At 35.3% G+C, this 25,392-nt stretch overlaps 1 protein-coding gene and 1 long non-coding RNA gene across 5 annotated transcripts; one reads left to right on the top strand and one right to left on the bottom strand.

Moving 5' to 3' along the window:
- The first annotated feature begins 1,618 nt into the window (after window positions 1–1,618).
- Window positions 1,619–4,443, top strand: LOC145167111 (uncharacterized). 4 transcript variants are annotated; one of them, XR_013740902.1, is made up of 6 exons: window positions 1,619–2,330; window positions 2,509–2,681; window positions 3,068–3,083; window positions 3,168–3,613; window positions 3,963–4,014; window positions 4,204–4,443. It is a non-coding gene; the product is annotated as an uncharacterized LOC145167111 (long non-coding RNA). The 4 variants fall into 4 exon arrangements; XR_013740901.1 differs by lacking the exon at window positions 4,204–4,443 and adding an exon at window positions 4,088–4,193; XR_013740899.1 differs by lacking the exon at window positions 4,204–4,443 and having other exon boundaries at window positions 3,963–4,193.
- Window positions 4,444–6,132: 1,689 nt separating this feature from the next.
- Window positions 6,133–7,607, bottom strand: LOC145167112 (NAC domain-containing protein 2-like). The gene is made up of 3 exons (XM_079086205.1): window positions 7,178–7,607; window positions 6,786–7,063; window positions 6,133–6,686 (listed from the first exon to the last, which is right to left on the bottom strand). Exons 1-3 carry the CDS (start codon window positions 7,338–7,340, stop codon window positions 6,270–6,272), a joined length of 858 nt encoding a protein of 285 aa, XP_078942331.1. The 5' UTR covers window positions 7,341–7,607; the 3' UTR covers window positions 6,133–6,269.
- Between the last annotated feature and the right edge of the window lie 17,785 nt (window positions 7,608–25,392).

The raw sequence follows: 25,392 nt of genomic DNA on the forward strand, positions 1-25,392 counted from the left end.
TTGGAATGCAATTATAAAAACACGAAGATGAGATTTTAGATTAAAAATGAAATAAAAATGAAGATGCCATTTAAGCAATGAGAAGGTTTGTATTTTGCATATTTTTCTGGTTATTGTTTAATGTTTATCGTTTTATTCATTTCGGATTTGTAATTTACCTTGCAAATAAGATGTTGGGTTTGATTTTTTTATATGGGTCACAAATTTTTTTTTGTATTTTTTCTAACATAAATTGGTTAAGAAAACGGTAAGATAATATGATTCAAATACAAAATAAGTTGTTGTTTGGAGTTATCTATTATTTCCCTATGGATAATATGATTCAAATAACTCCAGGCAAGTGTACATCCTATGGATCTAAAAGTAATTAGATAAAAAAACTATTAAGTATCATTTTGAAAGCACTGGTGGAGGAGTTACTTGTAACGATGTGCAATATTAAAAAGAATAAGATAGATATATTATGTAAACAACCACCGATTTTTGGACTAACTGTTTATTTATGTATTTAGTTTGTTCGAAACACAAAACCATGTAATAATATTGATATTTAAAATATTGGTTGAAAAAACACTATTTGTCCAACACACGATTGAATACACCATTTAAATCCTAAACCTAAAAACGTTACGTTACAACTTGAGATCTAATCATTTTTCCAGCTCATTCTCATCTATTTTGGTCGAAAGAGATGGCACCTACTTCCAACAGAACCAAATTATAGTAAATGATATTTATCAATACATTTTGGGCAATGTTTTAAAAACCGGTTTGAACCGGCAGATCGAACCGCTTGGACCAGAAACCGGGGAGGGAGCGGTTCAATTATCACTGATATTACGTTGATTTCTGAACCGGATTGAACCGGCCAGTTTTTAGAAAAACTCCGGTTGAAGCAGTCAAAATAAACTGGTTAAACCGAATAAAAACACCTGAAAAAGAACCATTTACATAATTGGTGATTTTTTAAAAATCTATTTAGTTTTCTTTAAATAAAAAACATATGATAAATGTTATAAAGTTTTTAATGTATTTGTATTTATCTAAAACTATATTTTGTTTCAGTATTATACTTTATTTTCTTTTTGACATGTATGGATTGATGTAAACACTAAAACTTTTGGTTATGTGTTATTTTAATGTATTTTGATTCATCTACAACTTATTTTTATGTGTATTTTTGATGTTTGAACTTGTAAACATCAAATTCATGATTTATAAATGTATGTATATGTAGAAAAATAGGAAAAAAAACATTTAGCCTCTGAAACTAATACATTAAAAACTTTATAACATTTACCAGATTAGGAAAAAACATTTATAAATCATGAATTAGCGACGCGTAAAACACCTATTTATTTGCGCTAAAGAACTAATCGCATCTGAAATTAATTTCTGAAAAAACTATCCGCACCCGTCGCTTAGCGCGGGTAGAGGGCTAGTACCTTGATAAGCATTTAGCCTCAAATGTTGAATTTTAAGAGGTACAACCCTTAAAGCATCATATACAATAACTTTATGCATTAGAGAATAATAAATCGTATCCAGTCAATAATTGAAAAGTTCAAATAACATACCAGCTCCTGTTATATCTCACTCTTGAAAAGTTCAAATAACATACCAGCTCCTGTTATATCTCACTCTTATCCCCTGTAACTAAACGAACTCAATTCCCCCAACTGAATCGGTCAAAGTTGAATCGGTCATCCCTTGAAGGAAGCCGATTGAATCAGAATCATCTCACTCTTTAAAAGTTAAAACTCTTAAATTCGTCGTTGTCACCACCATCATTTAACCCCTGCCTCACAGTTTCAATCTTCGTATTTGATATGCTTCATGCTCTCTGCATCTTTACACCTTCATCTACTCACATCCAACATAGTCAAAGCCTCTACAACTTTGAGTTTCAAGATACATATTCGGAAGAACACTACCAGAAGGACCCTTTACAAAAACTCCCCAAATCCAACCTAACGATGACCACCACCTACCATTCAATCGTATTTCAAAATCTGAATTCTGTATTTTTGAAATCTTCTCGGAACCCTATCACACTCTCTCCAAAATCGGTTCCCTTTCTCTGCCTTACTCTTTCACTGAAACCCTAAGTGGTCAACTACTATTTATTACCTCCCCCGTTTACCACTTTCATCGAATTGTCGACCTAATTCTTCCCCCACCGTCGTCTGCTGTCTCCGATCACTTGCCTCCACCACGTCGCATATATAAACACAAACACAGCCACTCCAACGTCGTTCCTGGTTATATCCGTCTGTCAGATATCTCTTTCTTCGACGCCCTTGTGATCCTAATCCATACGATGGTTGAAGGTAAATACTTCATAATACTACTTATGCTACTGTTTTGGGTTTTTATTTTGTTTAATAGGGTTAAATAACCCCTGTGATCCTAATCCATACGACTCAGGCACACCAACACCACCCAAGTCTGGTATGCGTTTTAAAGCAAGGTAGATTCACGACTTATGATTTTTTTTTTTTGTTGCAGGTTAACGAGTAAAAAATGAGTGTTTTTTTGCAGGCTATCGACAAACTCCTTTTTGGTGCCATATCCCGGCCACCACCACTCAATCTTGCTGTCATCACACATGTCGACCCTTTATAACCTGCAATACCTTCATTGATTGGTTCACTTTCAGATCGCTAGACTCTTGCTCCAAGGTATCACATTAATGCTCTGTTTCTCTCTTCTTCACCTGTTCTTTTCGATTTATTGTTTGATTTTCAAGCCCTAATATCCTTTTTCACATAAATCACTTTTTTATTCCCAATGTTTATTGTTACAAGGTCTTGATTTTGACATCCTCTTCGGTTTTTGTAATTTTGGGCCCCTGTGGGAAAGTCGTCGTCTTCAAGGTCTTGAAGATGAAGACGAACACTTTGAAACAATAGGAATCTTTAATTCATTTTCTGGTTTTGATTTCCTATTGTTTTGGGTTTCTACCTTCTCATATGTAGAAATCCCCTTCCCACTCATTTAGATTTTATTTCGATTTTTTTCCCAATTCTTGATTTTGATTTACATGTGCTTTCTGATTCTGATGTAGGGTTGATGTTGAGAAGGTAATATTTTCTCATTAAAAATGTCAATAGTTTTGTTTTATATGTTGTTATTTGATTTTATTTTACGATTAATATAATTTGCAGTTCATTCTATTAATCAAAACGAAACAGTGTATGAAGGTGGAAACAACTTTTGGTAGCTGCTTGGCCTACATTTCAACAATCTCACTAGCAACCTCAACAAAGACTTAATGGGTCTAATATACCTTCAAATTGAAAGAGAGTGACACTAATTGTTAAAATGTTGAAGATTTAAAGCATGATGCGATCAAGTTGCATTTTGATGATGATTAAAAATTCCTATTAGTCAAGTTGCATCTTGCAATTTGTTTATATTCTTCTATCAGTCAAGTTTACAAATATATTGTTGTGATGTTTAGTTTATTAGTGAAAGAAAAATGTTCTGATGTGGTTTATTTATAATGTAGGAAAATATGGGTTTTAATTAATCTTTAATGAATTGCAGAAGCAGGTGATGGGTTAGAACTGGTGAAATTTTGAAGTTGACGGAGATGAGGGGAAAACAGCAGGTGTTACTATTTTCCATGACTATTTTTTATTTAATGTCATATTCATATGTCTAGGCTTTCTATAAAATGTCTCTTCTGTCCTATGGTTTTGCTCATGGTTAATCCTCAAATATTTTACTACCAAACAACAATTGGAAAATTATCTGAATAGAATCAAATGTGATCTGTTATGGTCTCAGTGGAAATTTCTCAATTTAGTAATTTCTTTTAGATTATTGATTTGTTTTTCTTTTAGTATTCTTTCAATTGCATTTTTTTGTTTTCTAACTATAATAACAACATACTTTCAAACATTTGTTTATTAGCCAACTAACAATCTTTTGTTTTTGATTCCCATATTTGATATCAGGTAGATTCGGCTTAGGGTGTGCACCCAAGATCTATAATTTCATAGTTGTAAGGTGGTGTTTACTTCCTTATAACCTTAATTTATTAATCAATCTTTAGCTAATGTTTTGTGTATGATCGATTCAGGGTTGAGAAGGAATGGTTCGTTCCATTGGTATAGGAATTAAAAAAAAAGACCAATGAATGAATTTTTTTTTTTTTTTTTTTTTTTTTTTTTTTTTTTTTTTTTTTTTTTTTTGTAGATTGGGGACAAAACTAACTCTGGATAGAAAGAATACACCAAATAGGAAAGGAAAGCGGATCACATCTTGGAAGTTTGTTAGGATTTTTCTTAATTTGAGATATGACTTGATAAAATATTTTTTGTTAAGATTGTTCCGGTAGTTTTTAATTTGTAAAGGATAGTTTGGTCATTATTGGAAATACAAGAATTTCGGTTGTATGAATTTAAGAGTATGTTGAATTGTTGGAGTTTCTTTACGGATGTTAAAAATCAATTTTTTGAAAGGTTAAATGAGGTTGAAAAGGTTTTGGAATTGGATTGATAAGGGTATGTCGGTCAAAATCAAGGAAAATTGGATAAAAAAAATTCAAAAAGGTTTTTTTCTTAAACATGAGGTATGAGTTATCTTTGTAACTAATTTCATGATGTCTTTTGTTGCTTATTACTTTGAATTTTGGAGTAATAAATGTGATATTCATTATTTAAGCTTAAAAAGAAAATCTTTCAATCATGCTTACTTTGAAGGAACCGACGGAAACATGTTATTCGGTTAGGTGGCTTTTGATCAAAAAATGACTTACCACTTTCCGGTTCACAAGGAACTAAGCTCCTCCTGGAAAACGATAAATCCTTAATACGGAGACCATAAAACAACATAAACCCCAAACACCACCAAAAGGAAATTAATCGTCTCTGGAAACTAATTTCTGAAAAAAATAAAAAATAAAATTCGCACCCGACGCTTGGCGCGGGTAAACGGCTAGTGTGTGTGTGTGTATATATATATATATATATATATATATATATATATATATATATATATATATATATATATATATATATATAAAGTAGTCAACAAGGGTTTTTTTTGTCCATTTCAATGATGTTGAGATTTTATAATAATTAATAATAATAATAATAATCTTATCGAAGATGCTATTAAATTTATAGGTTCGGGATATCGAACTTAGTGGTCCACAAAATGGACGTGATTTGTGGTCCGGCGGTGATAGAGTAACAATCACATTTTGAATAATCCAAACAAACACAAAATTAAAAATAAACTATTAAAATTAACAAATTATAACAAGTTTTCATATTCAAGCTTACACAAAGACGAGAACACCACCAAACTACACAAGTATTTGTTATTATATGATAACTATTGTTCAAACTACTAGTTCAATATATCGACTCTAATTCATTTGTTGGACTAGTTATATCGTGCTTTATTTCTACTTATCACATTATTGTTCAAACTACTAGTTCAAAATATCGACTCTAATTCATTTTTTTTGGACTAGTTATATCGTGCTCTATTTCTAGTTGTCACACATGTTAGTGACAATAAAAACAACAATTCACGGATGTCCAGCCTACCTGGATTAATGAGTGGGTTTTATACCCATGTGTGGTCGAGGTCCTGGTTTCAAACCTTGGGGGATACATCTTTCAGTGCTGCATGTGGGGAATTTCTCCTTGAAAATCTCTATGGGGGCTGGGTTTGCCCGCTTTCTGAAGCTCGATCTCAAGGTGTACGTTGAAATATTATGTGTAGACTTCCGTTGAATCATTTACCGTTTCCAAAAACAAAACTACAATTCACAAAATTCTTCTGAAAATATGCTTCAAACATTTACACCATATATATGCATACAATAGAATATTAAACCTAAAGATGTAAAAACCAACACATTTAACATTTATATTTCATTCCCTTTTTCATCAAATTACAAGTCTAAAAAGGAAATGAATGTGTTCTACATTTGGGCAAAACTATGCCACGACCAAGAATTCTTGCATCTATGGCAATTTGCCCATTCTACTACTACTCTACCCATTAGGTGTCCCCCCAAATCAACCATTTGTGCTTCCAACAACTTGCCCCATTTGCCCACACAAAATTGTACCCATTATACCCTTCAACTTGTCTTATCCCAATTCAAGAATGGGCCATTTCTACTTGATATACATACATACATAGAATCTTCAACTTTGGCCCAAATTTCTCGATATGTACTTTACGCTTAAACAACAGTACAAAATACTGTCATCAAGTGCACATGGTGAACTCATGAAATCTTCTCACATCTGGAAGGGCTTGGGTGTGTACATGAACATGTCTTGTAAAGGAGAGAGTTGATAGTCATTGTAATATTGCGATGGTGTAGGGGTAAAAGCGTCATCTTGAAACGGGTCTATGTAATTGAATTGGAAATCATTTCTTCTTTTTGGGTCACTTTCTACCTCCCTTTCGTGTTCAGGGCTTGAATCCGTATGTAAAGTGGGAACCGATTCGGATGTGTCAAAGTGAAATACGTCGTTCGTGACGTGATGGGGTACGGTTGTCGACGGTGGTTGTAGCGGTGGTGGAGTAGGGGTATACGGTGTAATTTTGGGTTTCGTTTCCACTTCCATGTCGGAAAATTGATTATCGTTCACATAGTGCTTTTCGAGAGTACCTTTCTTGTTGTAGATTCGACAAAGTACCCAATCATCTAACTGCAAAATACAAAAAGAGGATCAGAATTTGATAAGTTAACTTTTTCGAGAAAAGATACTAATTTTTTTGGAGTTTCTGGAGATGATAATAATTCATACCCTGAGATTGTTGTTTCGTTTTCCGGCGGAGCGATCGACGTTGGCGAGACGATATTCGTGCATTATCCAATTGGTTTTCACACCTCTGGGAGCTTTTCCGGCGTAGAACACCAACGCTTTCTTGATCCCAACCGGCTTTGGTTTTCCGATTGGCTTATCGGCTCCGGTGGCTTTCCAATAACCAGTTCCGGCGGCTCTATTGGGACGTGATCCGTTGGGATATTTCCTGTCTCTAGGTGAGAAGAAGTACCACTCCTTTTCTCCATACAAAGCCATATCTGTCGAAATCAATCCATAAACAAAAACGAATCCTCCATCAGATCCAAATCGCGAAAACAAACATCCATGATCGAAAGAGGAGTGAAGGACAAGGAGAAGTTAAATTAAGTTACCAGGAAGCTGCCATGGATCGAACTTATACAGATCAATCTCTGCTATAATCGGAACATAAATCGGTTGAGATGCGCATTTTCGACATAGGTAATGCATAACCAGTTCGTCGTCCGTCGGATGGAATCTGAACCCCGGCGGCAACTCCAAATTATCGCAAGTCATTCTCACAAGAGATCTTTCACAGAATGATTAATCAGTAAACAGTAATCACTTCTTCTAAACCTCAATTGGTCTTCCTTTTTTCTTCAAATCTCCTGCTTCTGGTTCTGGTTCTCGTTCTTCTTCTTCAGCAGCTATATGATTAACAACCGAGAGAGATATATATAAACACGGAGGGGAGCACGTGGAGGATTGAATCTGGAACAAGTTGAAAACGTGGCTTCGTGGAACGAGCATGAGAGAGAATGAGTTGCTTGGATAAGAAGGCTTTGATTCGAGGTTGTTCCTGGGGTATTGAGAAACTGAGTATTGACCGCAGCCCTGAATTTTCTCTCGCTTTCTGTGCAAACTGTAAAACAACAAAAAGTGCGAGGGGTGGATTGTGCGAATGAGGAGGTGACGCGTAGGTGGTTGGGCCCATCGACGGTGAGGGACGATGGTGTCACTGCGTTCGTCATGTAGTTTGGACAGATCCGGTGAGAGAGAAAAGTCGGCTGACACGAAGAAAGAATGGATAGGTGTCACTTTGACTCGTGTCTTGTTTTCGTCATCAACTAAGGTGGGTGCATTCAATCGAGTTCCAATAATTATATATATTTTCTTTTGTTTTCATATTAGATCCATCCTCTTAAAATCTTAGGATTTTTTATAACATTTTCTATGCATAAAATATTCCGATTATACTACGATATATCTGAATCAACATTTATATCATAATCTTAGAATCCCGACTAACGATTACGATATTATGATCCTAACCTGATCCAATGTTATCATTTTACTCTATAATTCTATATCATACATGTGAGTCTCAAAATTTCGCTTTAACATTTTGAAATCGAGTATCATATGTTGCAAGAAGCAAAATGTATGATTGAATATCATTATTTTATACATTCATCTAGAATTAGATAAAAAAAAATATGGTAACTCATACTATTCTTTTTAGACAAAATTAAAATGGATAAATTATATGGATGGTCCCTGTGATTTAGGATAATCTGCGTGATTGGTCCCTTACAATTTTTTTTAACTCGAATCGTCTCTAATTTATATTTTTGTTGCATGCTTGGTACATATCCGATCTAAAGAGACTAATTTACCCTTACTGATTTCTTTTATCCTTTTTTAAATTATCTGTTATTTAAAATATATATATTAAATAAATATAAAAAAAAGTATTAATTAAAAAGGCATTGCTTATTAGATATGTGGGTCCACTTCCTCATCACCTGCCATCAAACCCCACCCTCCACCTCACTCACTTTCATATCCTTCTCAGACGAACCAGCAACACCACCACTTTGATATTCTCTAGCGAACCACCAACACCAATCAGATGCAATATTATATAAAAGAAACATAGGTCGAAAGTCGGTGTTTCTTTGGCAAACATAAACTGTAAAACGCACAACGTGGTAATGTATCTAGGGTTTTCACACCTCAGTTTCTCGTTCTTGTATGTCGGAAATTATAGAAAGCACAACCATGGCAGCCGGGGACAGGAACTAGGGTTTCTTCACCTCCGTTTTTTGTTCTTGTTCGTGGGAAAAAAACTATGGCAACGGTGAATATGGGTTCTAGGGTTTCTGAAGATTAATTGGGTGTTTATTTGGAAATTGACGGATATAAAAGCAGGGATGGTCAATGACATCAAACTAGCATTGGTTGCAAACATCATCTTACAGAGTACAACGACGATGTGAATGAACATGACGGTCATGTGAAGAACTGGTGTCAACGAAGACCACTTTTTCCCCTTTATTCAGTTCGAACCGACTGAATTCCCCCTTCTCTCACATGGAACAAAAATCGATTTGGTTTGTCACTCATCTTGTCGGTCTCTGGACTGTATTTTGGGTTTCAAACATCGATTTCCTGTCATCGATCTTCTTTATTTCTTAAACTCCAATATTCGTCTTCGAGACCACAGTTAATTTCTAGGACTCATCATCGATTAGATTTCAAACATTTTTTGTTTTGTGGTTTCAGATGCAAAAAATAGAACACCATAATAAGATCGGTGTGAATCGATGAAGGCATCAAAGGGTGTCCTTATGACAAATTTTTGCATATATGGTCCATGTGGTTTTAAAATCGTACAAAGACGGTTTTTTTGTCTAATAGTGTTAACTTTTTCAGTTAAGTCTCATATAAAATGTCACATTTGTCATTCTTGCCATAGAGACCATTTATGTAATTTTGTTTATTATTATTATTTATATATTTTATAATTTAGATTTTTTTGATGTTTTGTTTGAATATATTGTTTAATATAAATTTTTATATATTTTTTGCTTATATTTTTTGACATTTTGTTCGAATACATTTATTAATTTTTTTAACGTTTAGTTCAAATAATTTTTTGTAATTTTTTTTGAGGTTTTGTTCGAATATAATTTTTTATGTTCTTTTTTTTTTACGTTTTGTTTGTTTATATTTGTAAAAGATTTCATGGTCACTATAATAATAATTCATAACTTAATTCACTTACAATCATGTTTTTTCTCTTCTTTTTTTTTGTTATTTTAATATGGATAAAGTTGCATGATTATTATTTTTTTAATTCATATATTTAACTATATAGCACATATAAGGTCGTATAATTATTATTTTTGTAAAGTTTTTTATAAATACTTTTTGTAAAAAAAAAATATAAATTTTTTTGTTAAACATGAATATGATTAATATAGATAGGCTAATCAGAATTCGAAATGGGTGTCAATTTATACATAAGCTAATCGGAATTTGTATAACTCAAAAACGAATGTTATGTCTAAAAACAAAAATTAACTCAAAAAATTACAACTAAGCTCAATGTTAAATGACACGGTCACTCTCGACAAGGCTATGACGTGGTCTCAACTTAGTCTATATGTACTTAATCATATTCATGTTTAACAAAGATTTTTACACTTTTTTTTGAAAAAGTATTTATAAAAAACTTTACAAAAATAATAATTATACAACCTTATATGCGTTATAAAGTTAAATATTTGATTTATAAAAGAACAATTATATAACCTTATCTTTATTATTTAAAAAAAAGCCATGATTGAAAGTGAACTAAATTATGAATACAGAAGCCATGAAATCTTTAACAAAAATAAACAAACTAAAAAAACGTAAAAAATTGTATTTGACCAAAACGTCAATATATATATATATATATATATATATATATATATATATATATATATATATATATATATATATGCGAACAAAACGTCAAAAAATTTAATAAATGTATACGAAGAAAACGTCAAAAAAAAATAGAAAAAGTTATTGGAACAAAAACATTGAAAAATGTTAGCGAATATATATATATATATATATATATATATATATATATATATATATATATATATATATATGACTTTACTGAAAAAGTTAACAACGTTAGCTAAAAGAACCGTCTTTGGAAGATTTTGAAACCATACAGACCATCTATATAATAAATTCGTCATAAGGATTATAGTTGGACGTTTTTGTCAACCATGAGGCCTATTTATGTAATTTTATCTTCTTTTGATATTTTTTTTATAGTTGTATATGATTATAATTATCTTGTTTCTTCTTCTGCTTCTTCTGATATTTTCATTATAATATTTGTAGTTTGTAGCAACAATAATTATAGTTAATGGTTAAAAAGATAATATTAGTTCAGTTATCGACACCTTAATCAATATCAAGTTATAATGAGTATTACACAAATTACATAAATGATACTTATTACAGGAAGGGCAAATATGTCATTTTACATAGGACTTAACTAAAAAAGTTAATATCGTTAGCCAAAATAGTCATCTTTACAAGATTTTGAAACCACAATGACCATCTATGTAAAAAAATTCGTTATAAGGACTAGAGTTGGTCGATATTGTCAACCACGACGACCATTTATATAATTTTTTTTCTTTTTATAATCTTTTGTTTTTAGTTGTATATGATTATAATTATCTTGTTACTTTTTCTGCTTCTTGTGTTTTCTTTTTAATATTACGATTTGTAGCAACAAGAATTATAGTTAATGATTAAAAAGTTAAAGTTAGTTCAATGATGGATATCCTAATCAATACTAAGTTATAATGAGTATTACACAAATAAGACATTGTAAAGAAATTTGAAGACTATTTCAGTAAATAAAATCTTTTGATCTCAATCTGATCATGAAAAAACATAAATTGATTTAGGTAAGATCATGATCTTAAAAACATCTGTTTTTTTTCAAAGCTTATATGATATATGCGTTAAGTAAGGGTTATTGATGTTATTGTAGGTGCCCTAAGAGATGGAAACCAATCTTATCCACTCATGTGGTTTTATTATGTGTTAACTTCTTCAGGTGAGTCTTCTCACTATACTATGCAGAACGTTAGGTGTTAGTTGTCTTTGTGACTCTTACATGGTTGTTTGTATGTTTGTTGGGCAATGACCATTTATATGTATTGGGTGAGGCTCATGGGCAAGGTCTGTTTATATGTTTAGTGGGTGAGACCCGTGGGCGAGTTCTATGTTTATTGGGTGATGTATGTTTATATGTTTATTGGGTGAGATCCATGGGTGAGGTCTGTTTATATGTTTATTGGACGAGACCCGTTTATCTGTTTATTGGGTGAGACTTGTGGGCGAGGCACGTTTATATGTTTATTGGGCGAGGACCGTTTATATGTTATTAGGTGAGGCCTGTCTATATGTTTATTAGGCGAGGCCCGCTATAGGATGTGGTGTTTCGAGGAACTCACTAAGTTTTGTGCTTAAAATTGTGGAATAATGTTTTCTGGCATTTCTTCAGATCGTGGGAAGGAGAAGGCGTGACCGCACACACACATATTAATAGACTTATGTTCTTTATAACGCTGATTTTTAGATTATGAGTTATGAACAAATGGTTTTGTCTTGATTATAACCTTATGAAAATGAGTATTTATTCTAATTTAAAAATGAAAAAATTATTATTATGAAATTTGGGACATTTCAGAACTAGCATTCTTGGTGACTTAATCGTATCTCACATATTAACTAATGATACTTCATAATATACTTCTTATTCACTTTTATTATCGTTGTAGCAATTGGTTTTGTGGACCATAAAACCTCACTCAACCCCTAAACCCATGAAAGGTTGATATTAATTCTTATAATACATTTCCTTAGCTTTCCATAATGTAGGACACATGCTTTATTTAATATTCTATTAAATACTAAAGATTTCACAAGTTCATTACAAGAATTGTCCCTTTATTTGGACCAATCAAAGAAAATGATCATCAATACTCTAGAAGGGATGAGAATCCTTTCATTCAAAAATTATGTGACAAACTAGACTTAAGAATTAATATCAACCCCTAAACCCATGAAAGGTTGATATTAATTCTTATAATACATTTCCTTAGCTTTCCATAATGTAGGACACATGCTTTATTTAGTATTCTATTAAATACTAAATATTTCACAAGTTCATTACAAGAATTGTCCCTTTATTTGGACCAATCATAGAAAATGATCATCAATACTCTAGAAGGGATGAGAATCATTTCATTCAAAAATTATGTGACAAACTAGAGTTTTCCATATAAACTCAGCCCTTGGATCCATGTAATTTCGATTTTTCTAGATTTAATTAAACATTTTACAAAATGACTAATGAAAAAACTTTTTTCTGGACCAACCTGCAAGAAATTCCAATTCCATCCAACTTAGGAATAGAATCAGACCAATCCCAATTTATTACAAAAACTACACATTATTATTATTATTATTATTAACATATAAGGAAAACCCTCATTGAAAATGGAGCTTCATAGATTTAGTTATTATTTTTAACAAAAAGACTAAAGTGATAGTGAAATTTCTTAACCAACGTGCATTCAAAGTGAAAACTATACAATTAAGCTTATAATCAGGTTAAGCCATTGATATGGGTGAAAGTAGACATTCATACATTTCCACCGATATATTTCTTTCATAATTTGGACCAGGCAATGATTTTATATGATTTTTCAAAGCTAGTGAACAATTTTAGAATTTTGCAAAACCATTGAGTTTGAGTTTACATTCCACTTAACTCATTAAGTCCTCAATGGTTAAGTCCAAAAACAACCAAACAGTTAAATGATTTATTAAACCAACTATTTTTAATACCAAACAATAGATGATTCAATGTATTAAGAGCCTGGACAAATTGACTCATAAACATTACTCTTCTTCACATTAAGCTCATAAGAAAAGGTTTAAGGGTTTGATCTTCAACTATACCCTATTAAGCACTTAATGAATCAAAAATTGGCTAGAAATAGAGGTTTACATTAGCCCCCATGGAGTTTTGGTGATGTGGTGGTCATTAGTTGAACAAAACTTCACACCAAGCTCACTTTCATCAAAGGAAGAAGGATTAGAAACCTTAAATGAAATAATTTTAATATTGAACACTCTAGCCATGGATTTGATGTACAAAGAACCTCACCACCACTTGGTGGTGCTACAGTGGTACTGCGGAAGACACCAGTACTGGAAACGGTGGTGGCTGTGGTGTTTCTTGGTGATGGTGGTGGATTAGCAAGGGAAAGAAAGATAGCAAGAGTGTTGGGTTTTGTATACTACAACATCCTATGGTGCACATACAACCCTAAAAGCATTGGATCTATGTTTTCTCTAATTATACATGCAATATTGTTTCCAAAGCTTTAAGCCTACAACTAGCATACAGTTGATATAAACAACATAGAAATGAGTTATAGAATTACCTCTTTGTTGTAGCTTGTAGATTTGGCCTTTAAGAACTTAGTGCCCCAAGTGTGACACCTCAAATGGTTCACAACACACCTTGGACAAAGGATGACTTATGAGAGAATCTTCTTACACCAAAATCGGCTCAATGATCTCCAAGAACACTAGTGTATAATTTTGGATGCTAAGGGGCTTCTTATATAGTGTGGCAAGATTAGGGTTACATCCATGCAAACCCTAATGCCCATGACCTTTTATATTACTTAGGATCCATGGGTTAAACCTCCATGGACTATCCATGGACTACCATATTGGTTTAGCCCATCCTAAATAACCAATGGCCCACACTATAAGAATCATTGATTTACTTAATCAGTCCCCCGTATATTTAATTAGTCTCTTTTGATCACTAAATTAATTCCAAATTAATTCTTGATCAATACTAATTAAATAATATGATTTCATATTAATATATTAGAACTTATAATATATTAATAAATCATAAATAACCTCTTCTCAAAAGTCCATCCTATCAAATTGTTCTGGTAATATGCAACCCAAATGGACCATGCTACTTTCGGGTCAAGTACATACCAATTATAGTTATGGGCTTAGACACCTAATCCAACAGTCTCCCACTTGGATAAGTCTAATAACTATTATTGCAAGTACGACTCCAAAATCCCGACTAGCAATCGTAGCTCTTAAAAGCCGCCGTCGAACTCTGACCTAGTCAATGACGCATCCATTAGATAAGGGATCATATATTCCTCTATTCTAGATATCATATGGACATGAGCCATGGATTATAATCATTTTCTCTGTCCATCTGTTGTTTCCCGAGTTCCGATTTATGACGACCGACTAATTGAACAAATCAAATCAGTCCAGGCTTGGCCAAGCACTTAGGGTTGTCATCACTAAATCATCGAGGGGCCCACATATATCGCTTTTATCCCTCTAAGGGTAAAAGGAATGGCTAAACTTCGACTCAACTTCTCGCTTGTACTTACTCATCAAATCACATACAACGATATGTTTTATAACACCAAGTTACTGGTGCGTTTACATATGTCAATGTGCATCTGACTTGTAAATTACAACTCACATGTCTTGGTTTCAAGAATATAAGATATTATCGTCTCATAATCACTCGTGATAAAATCCATGAAGTGATACAAATGAGCGTGGGTTGAATCCAATACTCAAATCTTATTACAGGAGTACTCATGAATACTGAAGCAAACTTGTGCTATGTCTAACACCTTAGACATGATGGGTTTTGAGCAAAAGAACATCCTATGTGCACATACAAAACCCTAAAGCTTTGGATCTAGGTTTCTCTATTGTACATGCAAATTTATCCAAAGCTTGTAAACCCTAATCTAGCATACAACAAAACTAATTAAATATCAAATAAACTAGTTAGATGAATACCTTGATTGTTGATTGTAGATCTTAAAGCTTTGAGAATCTTAGCACCCCAAGTGTTGTGCCTCTAATGAATCACAAACACCAAAAGCAATTGGATGAAGCAAGAGAGAGAGAGAGGAGAGGGAAAAATCGGCTCCAAGACTCCTAGGGTTTCAGTGTAGCCAAAATCTCATGCCCAAGGGGTCTTTATATAGGTGTGGGAATTAGGGTTTCAGTGATTATCCTTATCTGGTTACTTAGCCACCAAGCAGCCCAATGATAATTCTAGAACCCCCTTGGACGAATTCCTAAGGCCTTATCCTTAGAATTCGTCCACCCTATACTATAGGGTTTCCTTACCCAACTTTTCAACTATCACATAATTACAAGTTCAGTCCCCTTAATTCAATTAACCTCTTTTGACCACAAAATTAATTCTTAATTAATTCTTGACCAATGTTAATTAAATAAATATGATTTCTCTTTTAATATATTATTCTTATAATATATTAATAAACCATAATAACCTCTTTCTCTATTATTCATCCAGTCAAGTTGCTTTGGTGAAGGCAACCCAAAATGACCATGCACAACCGGGTCAAGTACATACCAAATATAGTTACGGGCTTAGACACTAATCCAACAGTCTCCCACTTGGATAAGTCTAGTAACTACAAATGCAAGTATGACTTCAAGATCCGATTAGCAATCGCAGTTCTCAAAACTCTTGATCTTATCAGTAACCTATCCTTTAGATAAGGGATCGTATAATCCTCCGTTCTAGATATCGTATTGACAAATACATGGAACATAGTCATACTTATTGTCCAGCAGTTTGTTTCTCGATCTCTAATTCATCTGACATAGAACTTAATTGAACACATCAATTCAGTCCTGACCGGGCCCGACACATAAGTCAAACCAAATCATTGAAGGGCCCAGATATCGCTTTTACCCTCTTAGGATAAAAGGAACAGATAAACTTCGACTTATATGCATTTACTATTCACTCATCAAATCATGCACAACAATGCGTTTTATAACATCAAGTTACTGATGCGTTTACGCATTATCAATGCACAACCAACTTGCAAACAATAAACCATATATCTAGGTTTAAAGACTATATGATATTATCGTCTTGCGATCACTCGTGATAAATTCCATGAAGTGATACCAGCAAGCATGGGTTTAATCCAATGCTCAAATCTTAGTTCATAAGCACTCATGAACGTTGTAGCAAACTTTTTCTATGTCTAATACACTTTAGACAGTCTACAAACCAATTCATGACAGTCTTCTTTCATACTTACTCCCAAAGTATGAGCGACTGTGGACTGTTCGAATAATCTTATTATTCAGGAAGTCAAAACATGCAAAGTGAGACAATAGGTAAATGATTAACACAAGACAGTAACTTTACTTATAAATAATACCCTTTTATTTAATCATCAAATGTTAATTACAATTTATCTATTACACGTTTCGAAGCTATCTAATCTAAACTAATATTGTCCTTCAGCCCAATGCTCCTAGCGTGCTGCAAGTGCTTAACCTTACTCAATCCCTTCGTAAGGAGATCTGCTGGGTTATCCTCTGACGATACCCTCTTCACTACGAGGAGTCCCTCTTTTACCCGATGTCTAATAAAGTGATATTTCCTGTCGATATGTCGAGATCTGCCATGATCCCTCGGTTTCGTGGTCATGGCAACCGCTCCTTCATTATCGCATAATATCTCCATAGGATCCTTTATGGCTGGTACAACTCCAAGGTCTCCAATGAAGTTCTTCAACCATATCACCTCCTTTGACGCTTCGCTCGCCGCTATATACTCTGATTCGCATGTTGAATCAGCTACGGTCTCTTGCTTGGAACTTTTCCAAGTCACTGCTCCTCTATTTATGGTAAAGAACCAGCCTGAATGAGATCGATAATTATCTCGGTCTGTCTGAAAACTGGCATCACTATACCCTCGCACCCTTATGTCATCACTCCCACCGAGAACTAGAAACCATTCCTTGGTCCTCTGAAAGTACTTAAGAATATTATTGACTGTGGTCCAATGTGCTCTGCCAGGGTTCCCTTGATATCTGCTGACCATGCTCAAAGCGAAGGCCACATCAGGGCGAGTACAAGTCATAGAATACATGATTGAGCCACCTGTGGAAGCGTAAGGTGTTCGGCTCATCTCGGCTATCTTGGTCTCTGTACTCGGGCTCTGAGTCTTACTCAGTTTGGCGTTGCTCTGGATTGGTAACTCCCCTTTCTTAGAATTCTCCATACTAAAACGTTTTAGTACTTTATCCAAGTAAGTATTCTGACTAAGTCCTTTTAGTCTCTTACTCCTGTTTCTCACTATCCTTATTCCCAGAATATAGGCAGCCTCTCCGAGGTCCTTCATAGCGAAACACTTCCCAAGCCAGGACTTAACTTCCTTCAGGGTCGGGATGTCGTTTCCTATAAGTAGTATGTCATCGACATACAATATGAGGAAGCTTACTATACTCCCACTGGCCTTGACATATACACATGATTCATCCTCGCTTCGCAGAAAATGAAACTCTTTGACTTTCTCATCGAAACAAAGATTCCATCTTCGAGATGCGTGTTTCAATCCATAAATGGATTTCTCAAGCTTACACACTCTATTAGGATGCTTCGCATCGACAAAACCCTCTGGCTGACTCATGTAAACATCCTCAGCCAACTTCCTATTAAGGAAAGCGGTTTTGACATCCATTTGCCATATTTCATAGTCATGAAATGCAGCAATGGCTAGCATCACCCTAATAGACTTTATCTTCGCAACTGGTGAGAAGGTCTCATCATAGTCAACTCCAGGAGTTTGAGTAAAGCCCTTTGCAACCAATCGTGCCTTATAAGTGTGTACCTTCCCATCCATGTCAGTCTTCTTCTTGAAGATCTATTTGCACCCGACCGTCTTACGACCTGGCACATTGTCAACCAAATCCCAGACTTGGTTGTCGTACATGGACCGAATCTCGCTGTCCATAGCCTCTTTCCATTTCGCAGACTTCGGGCCTACCATGGCTTCCTTGTAGCTGTTAGGTTCATCCAAATTTATTAGTGTTGTCACTAATAAACGTATCACCCTCACTTGTTATATGAAAACCATATAACACAGGCGGAACACTAACTCTACTGGAACGTCTAAGAGGTAAGGACTCGTCATTCAGTTCAATAGGAGTTTCCTCCTCGGGTTGCGCCAATGTTAGAGGTTCATTCATCGTTCGATTCTTGAAGCTCTTCAAGATCGATTTTCCTCCCACTGTCTCCTTGGCTTATGAGTTCTTGCTCTCGGAAAACCCCTCTCCTCGCAACGAAGACAACATTGTCACTCGGTTAATAGAAGAGATATCCAAAGGACTTCTGCGGGTAGCCGATGAAAATACATCGCTCACTACGAGGTTCGAGCTTGTCGTGAGTCTCTCGTCTTACGAAAGCCTCGCAACCCCAAACCTTGATATGTGCCAACGAGGGAGCTTTCCCTGTCCACATCTCGTGAGGTGTTTTGGCAACCTTCTTTGTAGGGACTAAGTTAAGGATATGGGCGACAGTCTCTAGGGCATACCCCCAGAAGGAGATAGGTAGCGAAGCACGACTCATCATGGAACGAACCATGTCTAGCAAGGTTCGATTACGCCTCTCAGCTACACCATTCAATTGCGGTGTCCTAGGTGGCATCAATTGCGAAACAATTCCACATTCCTTGAGGTAGTCATGGAATTCAAGACTAAGGTACTCTCCACCTCGATCAGATCGAAGCATATTGGTTTTCATGCCCAACTGATTCTCCACTTCCTGCTTAAACTCTTTGAACTTTTCAAAGGTTTCTGACTTGTGCTTGATTAAGTAGATATAACCATGTCTGCTATAATCATCAGTGAAAGTCACATAGAAGCGGCTTGCATCCCTTGTGGTAGATCTAAAGGGCACACACACATCTATATGTATGAGATCCAATAAACACTCACCTCTTTCACAAGAACCAGTGAAGGGTGACTTGGTCATCTTTCCAAGTAAACAAGACTCGCACACGTCAATGTCCTTAAGGTCGAATGACTCCAACACTCCATCCTTTTGGAGTTGGGCTATGCGTTTCTTGTTGACATGTCCAAAACGACAATGCCACAAGCATGCTTTGTCCAAATCATTGGAAGAATCGATATACAATACATCATTTCCTAAATTGTCTACAACCATCACAGTTTCATATATTCCATTACAAGGCAATGCTTCAAAATAGAAAACACCATTAAGAAAAGCATTAATAGAACCTTTTTCATTATCAAACAAAAATATAAATCCTTGTTTATATAAACCATGAAAAGAAATGATGATGTTTCATGCCATTTCTGGTGAATAGCAACAATTATTCAACTCTAGTCCTAACCCACTACTAACTAAGCACTAAAGAGTAAACTCCAATCTTGGTGACAGGCGAAGATCTTCTGTTTCCCATGATCAGGTTTATCTTCCCATGCTCCACATCCCTATTTCTTCTTAGGCCCTACAAATCAGAACAAATGTGAAAACCACATCCTGTATCAAGAACTCAAGAAATAACATGCGATGAGTTATTAGATTGAATAGTATAAGTACCTGCGTAGGATGGTTTTATCTTTCCATCCTTGATGTCCTGCAGATACTTTGGGCAGCTTCATTTCCAATGTCCCTTTTCGTGGCAGTAGTAGGTCTCTGTATCCTTTGGGTTGGAGGTGGGTGTAGTGGTACCAGCCTTGGTTCCACTAGAAGAGGTTCCATCATGAGACTTTCCCTTATGGTGGCTCTTATAAGGAGCCTTCCTCTTCTTACCCTTCCCCTGTCCAATAGCCAAGACGGGGGTAGCTGTAGCGAGAGTTGATACAACAAATTTATCCTTGAGGTTGCTCTCAACAGTCCTCAACAAGCCTTGAAGCTTGCTCAAGCTGACCTCCTATTTGTTTATGTAGTAGGTCATGCGAAACTGGTTGAAGCAGGATGGCAGTGAGTGAAGAATAATATCAATCGCCAGCTCTTCATCGAATTTAACATTTAACTTCAGCAGGCGTTCGACATATCTCTGCATTTTCTGCAGATGAGCAGTGACAGACTCTCTGTCTCTCATCTTGGTCGTGATCATCAAGGTGATGATCTCGTATCTTTTCTGCCTGGCACTCTGGTGGTACCTGTCCAGTAAATCCTGGTGCATCTCATAGGGATAGTAGTCCTCGTAGGACTTTTGGAGTTCTACAGTCATAGTCGCGAGCATGATGCAATGGACTTTCGTAGCATCTCGCTCATGGGCCTCAAAGGCAGCAGGCTCCTCTGGAGTAGCAGTGTTGACATTCACCTCCTTCAGTTCCTTGTCGAGGACATATTCCTTGTCCTCGTAGCGGGTAACCATTCGAATGTTGCGGATCCAATCATTGAAATTGGTCCCATCGAAAATCACCCTCCCACACAAATTCATGAGTGAGAACGAGCCTGAAGAAGTTGAGCCTGAAGCGTTGTTGGTGTTCGAGTTAGACATCTGAAAAGAAAAGAGACAAAGTTTGATTAGATAAGAATCCCCAATTAAACACCCAAATGAGAAATTAGGGCTAGGATCCAACAACATTATTTGCAATTTAGAAGAGGGATGCCGTAATCTAACCAACAAATAATTTGAAGGTAAGTGAATGACGATTCACTAATTTCCACCATGAAAAACGAAAAAGGAATTAAGTTTTAAATGTATTGAAAACTCTTAGATCTTTTGAGATTCATTGAACTTTTCAATGGCATGTTTAAATCTCTATATGCCCTTCAAGTTTGTGACTGGGATACCGAGGATCACAAAAAGGTGTGAATAACCATGCGAATGTACTTGGTGCCCTCGATGTTACAGTCACCTAATCAAAGTGCCGGTTAGCCACACACGCTCCATTGATCTATGACAAACAACGAGTCACCCTTCGGCACCTTTGCTTAGAGCCAAATTAGTGTGTCGGTTAACCACACACGCTCCACTAACGTCTTAGCAAGGGTACAAAGTGTAATTCCATGGAATAGCATCAAATTAACATTTTCCTAAAGTAACTAAGAATGAGAATTTTATAAAACATTTAGTTACTTTGTATAATCATTATACTTTTAATGAGGAATTAGTTGCCCTATCCTATCTGTTCGGCTAACGACCCTCCACTAGTTAAGGGTGCGGTGGGTAAGAGTGGATACCCAATGGCGGTCATTTTACAGGCCGCTTCCTTAAACACCCCTTATAGACCAGCTTCGTGAATGAGGCCTACTAACGGTAATGTTGGATTAGATGTCTAAGCCCATAACTATTATTGGTATGTACTCGACCCGAGAGTAGCATGGTCCATTTGGGTTGCATGGCATCAGAACAATTGGATAGACAAATGAGAAAAGGTTATTTATGATTTATATTAATATATTATAAGTTCTAATATATTAATATGAAATCATATTATTTAATTAGTATTGATCAAGAATTAATTTGGAATTAATTTTGTGATCAAAAGAGACTAATTAAATATATGGGATTGATTATATAAATCATTCATTCTTATATATGTGGGCTTATGATCCATAGTTCTTCATGTTGGGCTAAACCCATGGGGTAGCCCATGGATACTCCATGGAGGTTTTTGTTGGATAAGGTGTCTAAGTCCATAACTATATTTGGTATGTATTTGACCCGACCCGGCATGGTCCATTTGGGTTGCACTTCACCAGAACAATTTGTATGGAGAGTCTTTTGAGAATAGTATATTTGTGATTTATTAATATATTATATGTTTTAATATATTAATATGAAATCACATTATTTAATTAGTATTGATCAAGAATTAATTTGAAATTAATTTGGTGATCAAAAGAGACTAGTTAAATATGGATTCTAATAGTATGGGCCAATGGATTATTTAGGATGGGCTAAACTTGCATGGAAGTCCATGGATAGTCCATGGATCTTTTAACCCATGGATCCTGTGGAAATGAAAGGTCATGGGTATTAGGGTTTACATGGATGTAACCCTAATCCACCATACTATATAAATAAGTCTTTGGAACTTGAAATGGCACTAGTGTGTGAGATAACAAGAGTGAGCCGATTTCTAGAGTGCTTCATATTCTCTCAAAGTCTTCCAAGGTGTTTTGGTGATTTTTGATTCCACTTAAGGCATTCACATTATTGGTGCTAGGCTCTTAAAGCTCCAAGCAATCAACTACAAGAAAAGGTATGTATTTCTATCTAGTTTTTTATTGTATAAGAACCTACATTTGCATGCTAGATAGTACAATGCTTTGGAAATCAATTTTGCATGTGTAATAGAGAAAACATAGTTCCAAAGCATTTAGGGTTGTATGTGCACCTTAAGGTTGTTAGGATGATTAAAACCCTTCAGTGGTATCAGAGCCTAGACTTGTTTTCATCATACTTGATGCAAATTGCTTGAAAAAAGTGAAATTCTGCTAACTGTTCAGTGAACTCGCCGAGTCCATGGGGGGACTCGACGAGTCCAAGTGAAATATCATCCTACTCGTCGAGTAGGTTCTTGCACTAGGCGAGTAGGAGGCCCTGTGTGCATAATTTCGAGTTTTGTTGCTGGAATTGGACTAGAATCATTACCCTAAACTGTTTTGGACTTATAAAATGTTTTTGAGGTGGTAATGATTAGCTAATCCATTTTCAAAGGTTATTATCAAAGTTTCAAGTTTTATATATGTTTATATGATTCTTGAAAATTGTTGATATGAATGTTCATGCTTATGAGTTTTGGTAAATCATAGGAGTTATTTGCAAATTGTTTGTTAGTGTAATTCTTCATCTAAATGCCAATGAATGGACTCCATAACTTGTCCTCAAGTTATGGAATTCCAAAAGTCCTTTCTTTAAAACCATTAAAACTCATAAGTTATAGAAATGAAAAGTTTTGAATAGTTTCAAAACTTTCCCTCAAGTTTTGGAATTTGTAAAGTCACTTTAGAAAACTTTAATTCCAAACCCTAGAGTTTTAAAAGTTTAGAATTCTACCCTTATACTATTATAATATTATAAGTTAATAATATATATATATATATATATATATATATATATATATATATATATATATATATATATATATAACACCAAGTCAGTCTTACCGTTAGTAGGCCTCATTCACGAAGCCAGTCTATAAGGGGGTATAGGGTTGTTGCCTATAAAATGGCAGCTTAATGGGTGTCCGCTCTCACCCACCGCTTCCTTGACTGATGGAGGGTCGTTAGCCGAACGGGTAGGACAAAGACAATATCTCTCATTAAAAGTATAATGATAAATATAAAGTAACTAAACCTTTTATAAATTCCCAATCTTAGTTACTTTAGGAAAATTTGAAATTGATGCTAACCCATAAAATTACACTTTGCACCTTGGTAAAGTTGTCAGTGGAGCGTGTGTGGTTAACCGGCACACTAACTTGGACTTAACAAGGGTGGCTTAAGGTTTATCATAGATCGGTGGAGCGTGTGTGGTTAACCGACACATCGATTAGGTGATACAATTAAGAGCACCAGGTTAATTTGTATGGTTATTCACACCTTGTTTGTGATCCTCGGTATCCCAGTCACAAACTTGAAGGGCATAATTGAGATTTAAACATGCCATTGAATTGTTCAATGAATCTCAAAAGATCTAGGAGTTTCAATCCAATTAAAACCTAATAATATATTTTGTTTTTCATGGTGGAAACTGGTAAATCGTCATTTACCTACCTTCAAATACTTTGTAGTTTGGATTACGGCATCCCTCTTCCAAGTTATAAAATATTGTGTTGGGTCCTAGCCTTAATACTTCATTTGGATGTCTTATTAAGGATTTTATATCTAATCTAAACTTGTCTTTCTTCCTTTTCAGATGTCTTCTAACAATGCTTCTGGCTCAAACCCTTCTGGCTCCTTCTCTCTCATGAACCTTTGTGGGAGAGTCATCTTTGATGGTTCAAACTTTAATGATTGGATCAGGAACATCAGGATGGTCACACATTACGAGGACAAGGAATATGTCCTCGATAAGGAGCTGAAGGAACTTGATGAGTCGTCTGCTACTCTACAGGAGGTTGCTGGTTTTAGGTCACATGAGAAAGATGCCACCAAGGTAGCTTGCATCATGCTTGCCACTATGGCACCTAAACTCCAAAAGTCCTATGAGGACTTCTACCCTTTTGAGATGAACCAGAATCTGATGGAGAGATATCATCAGAGTGCTCGTCAAGAGAGGTATGAAATCATCTCTTCCATGATAACAACCAGGATGAAGGATGGTGAACCCATCACGGGCCACTTGCAGAAGATGCAAAGGTTTGTGGACCGATTGCTTAAGTTGAATGTGAACTTCCCTGAGGAGCTGGATGTTGATATCTTACTGAACTCCTTACCTCCATGTTATGATCAGTTCCGTATGACCTATCATATGAACAAGGAGGAGGTCACACTTATCAAACTTCAAGGACTTTTGAGGACAACCGAAACTGGTCTCAAAGGTAAAATGGTTGTATCTACTCCTACCACAGACCCTGTTCTGGAAATCGGGCAAGGTAAAGGGAAAAAGAGGAAAGCCTCTTCGAAGGGTACCAAGGGAAAGTCTCTTGATGGCTCCTCTTCAAGTGGAACCAAAGGTGGTTCTGCTACTCCCTCTTCCAACCCAAAAGAAGCACAATGCTTCTATTGTCAGGAAAAGGGGCACTGGAAGCAAAGCTGCCCCAAGTACTTGCAAGATCTTAAGGATGGGAAAGTGAAACCCACCCATGCAGGTATTTATACTATATTGTCTAATAACTCACCACATACTAATTCTTGGGTCCTTGATACAGGGTTTGGAATTCACATTTGTTCTGATTTGCAGGGCCTAAAAAGAAGTGAGGAT

This window comes from Lactuca virosa, chromosome 3 (assembly GCF_052849685.1).
Source record: "Lactuca virosa cultivar CGN04683 chromosome 3, Lactuca_virosa_CGN04683_v6, whole genome shotgun sequence".
NCBI classification, from domain to species: domain Eukaryota; kingdom Viridiplantae; phylum Streptophyta; class Magnoliopsida; order Asterales; family Asteraceae; genus Lactuca; species Lactuca virosa.

Coding starts and splice junctions, on each gene's coding strand:
- LOC145167112 (XM_079086205.1), bottom strand. CDS start 7,340: ATGACTTGCGATAATTTGGAGTTGCCGCCGGGGTTCAGATTCCATCCG. Junction 7,064..7,177: donor CGATCCATGGCAGCTTCCTG/GTAACTTAATTT, acceptor TGATTTCGACAG/ATATGGCTTTGTATGGAGAA. Junction 6,687..6,785: donor AACGAAACAACAATCTCAGG/GTATGAATTATT, acceptor TGTATTTTGCAG/TTAGATGATTGGGTACTTTG.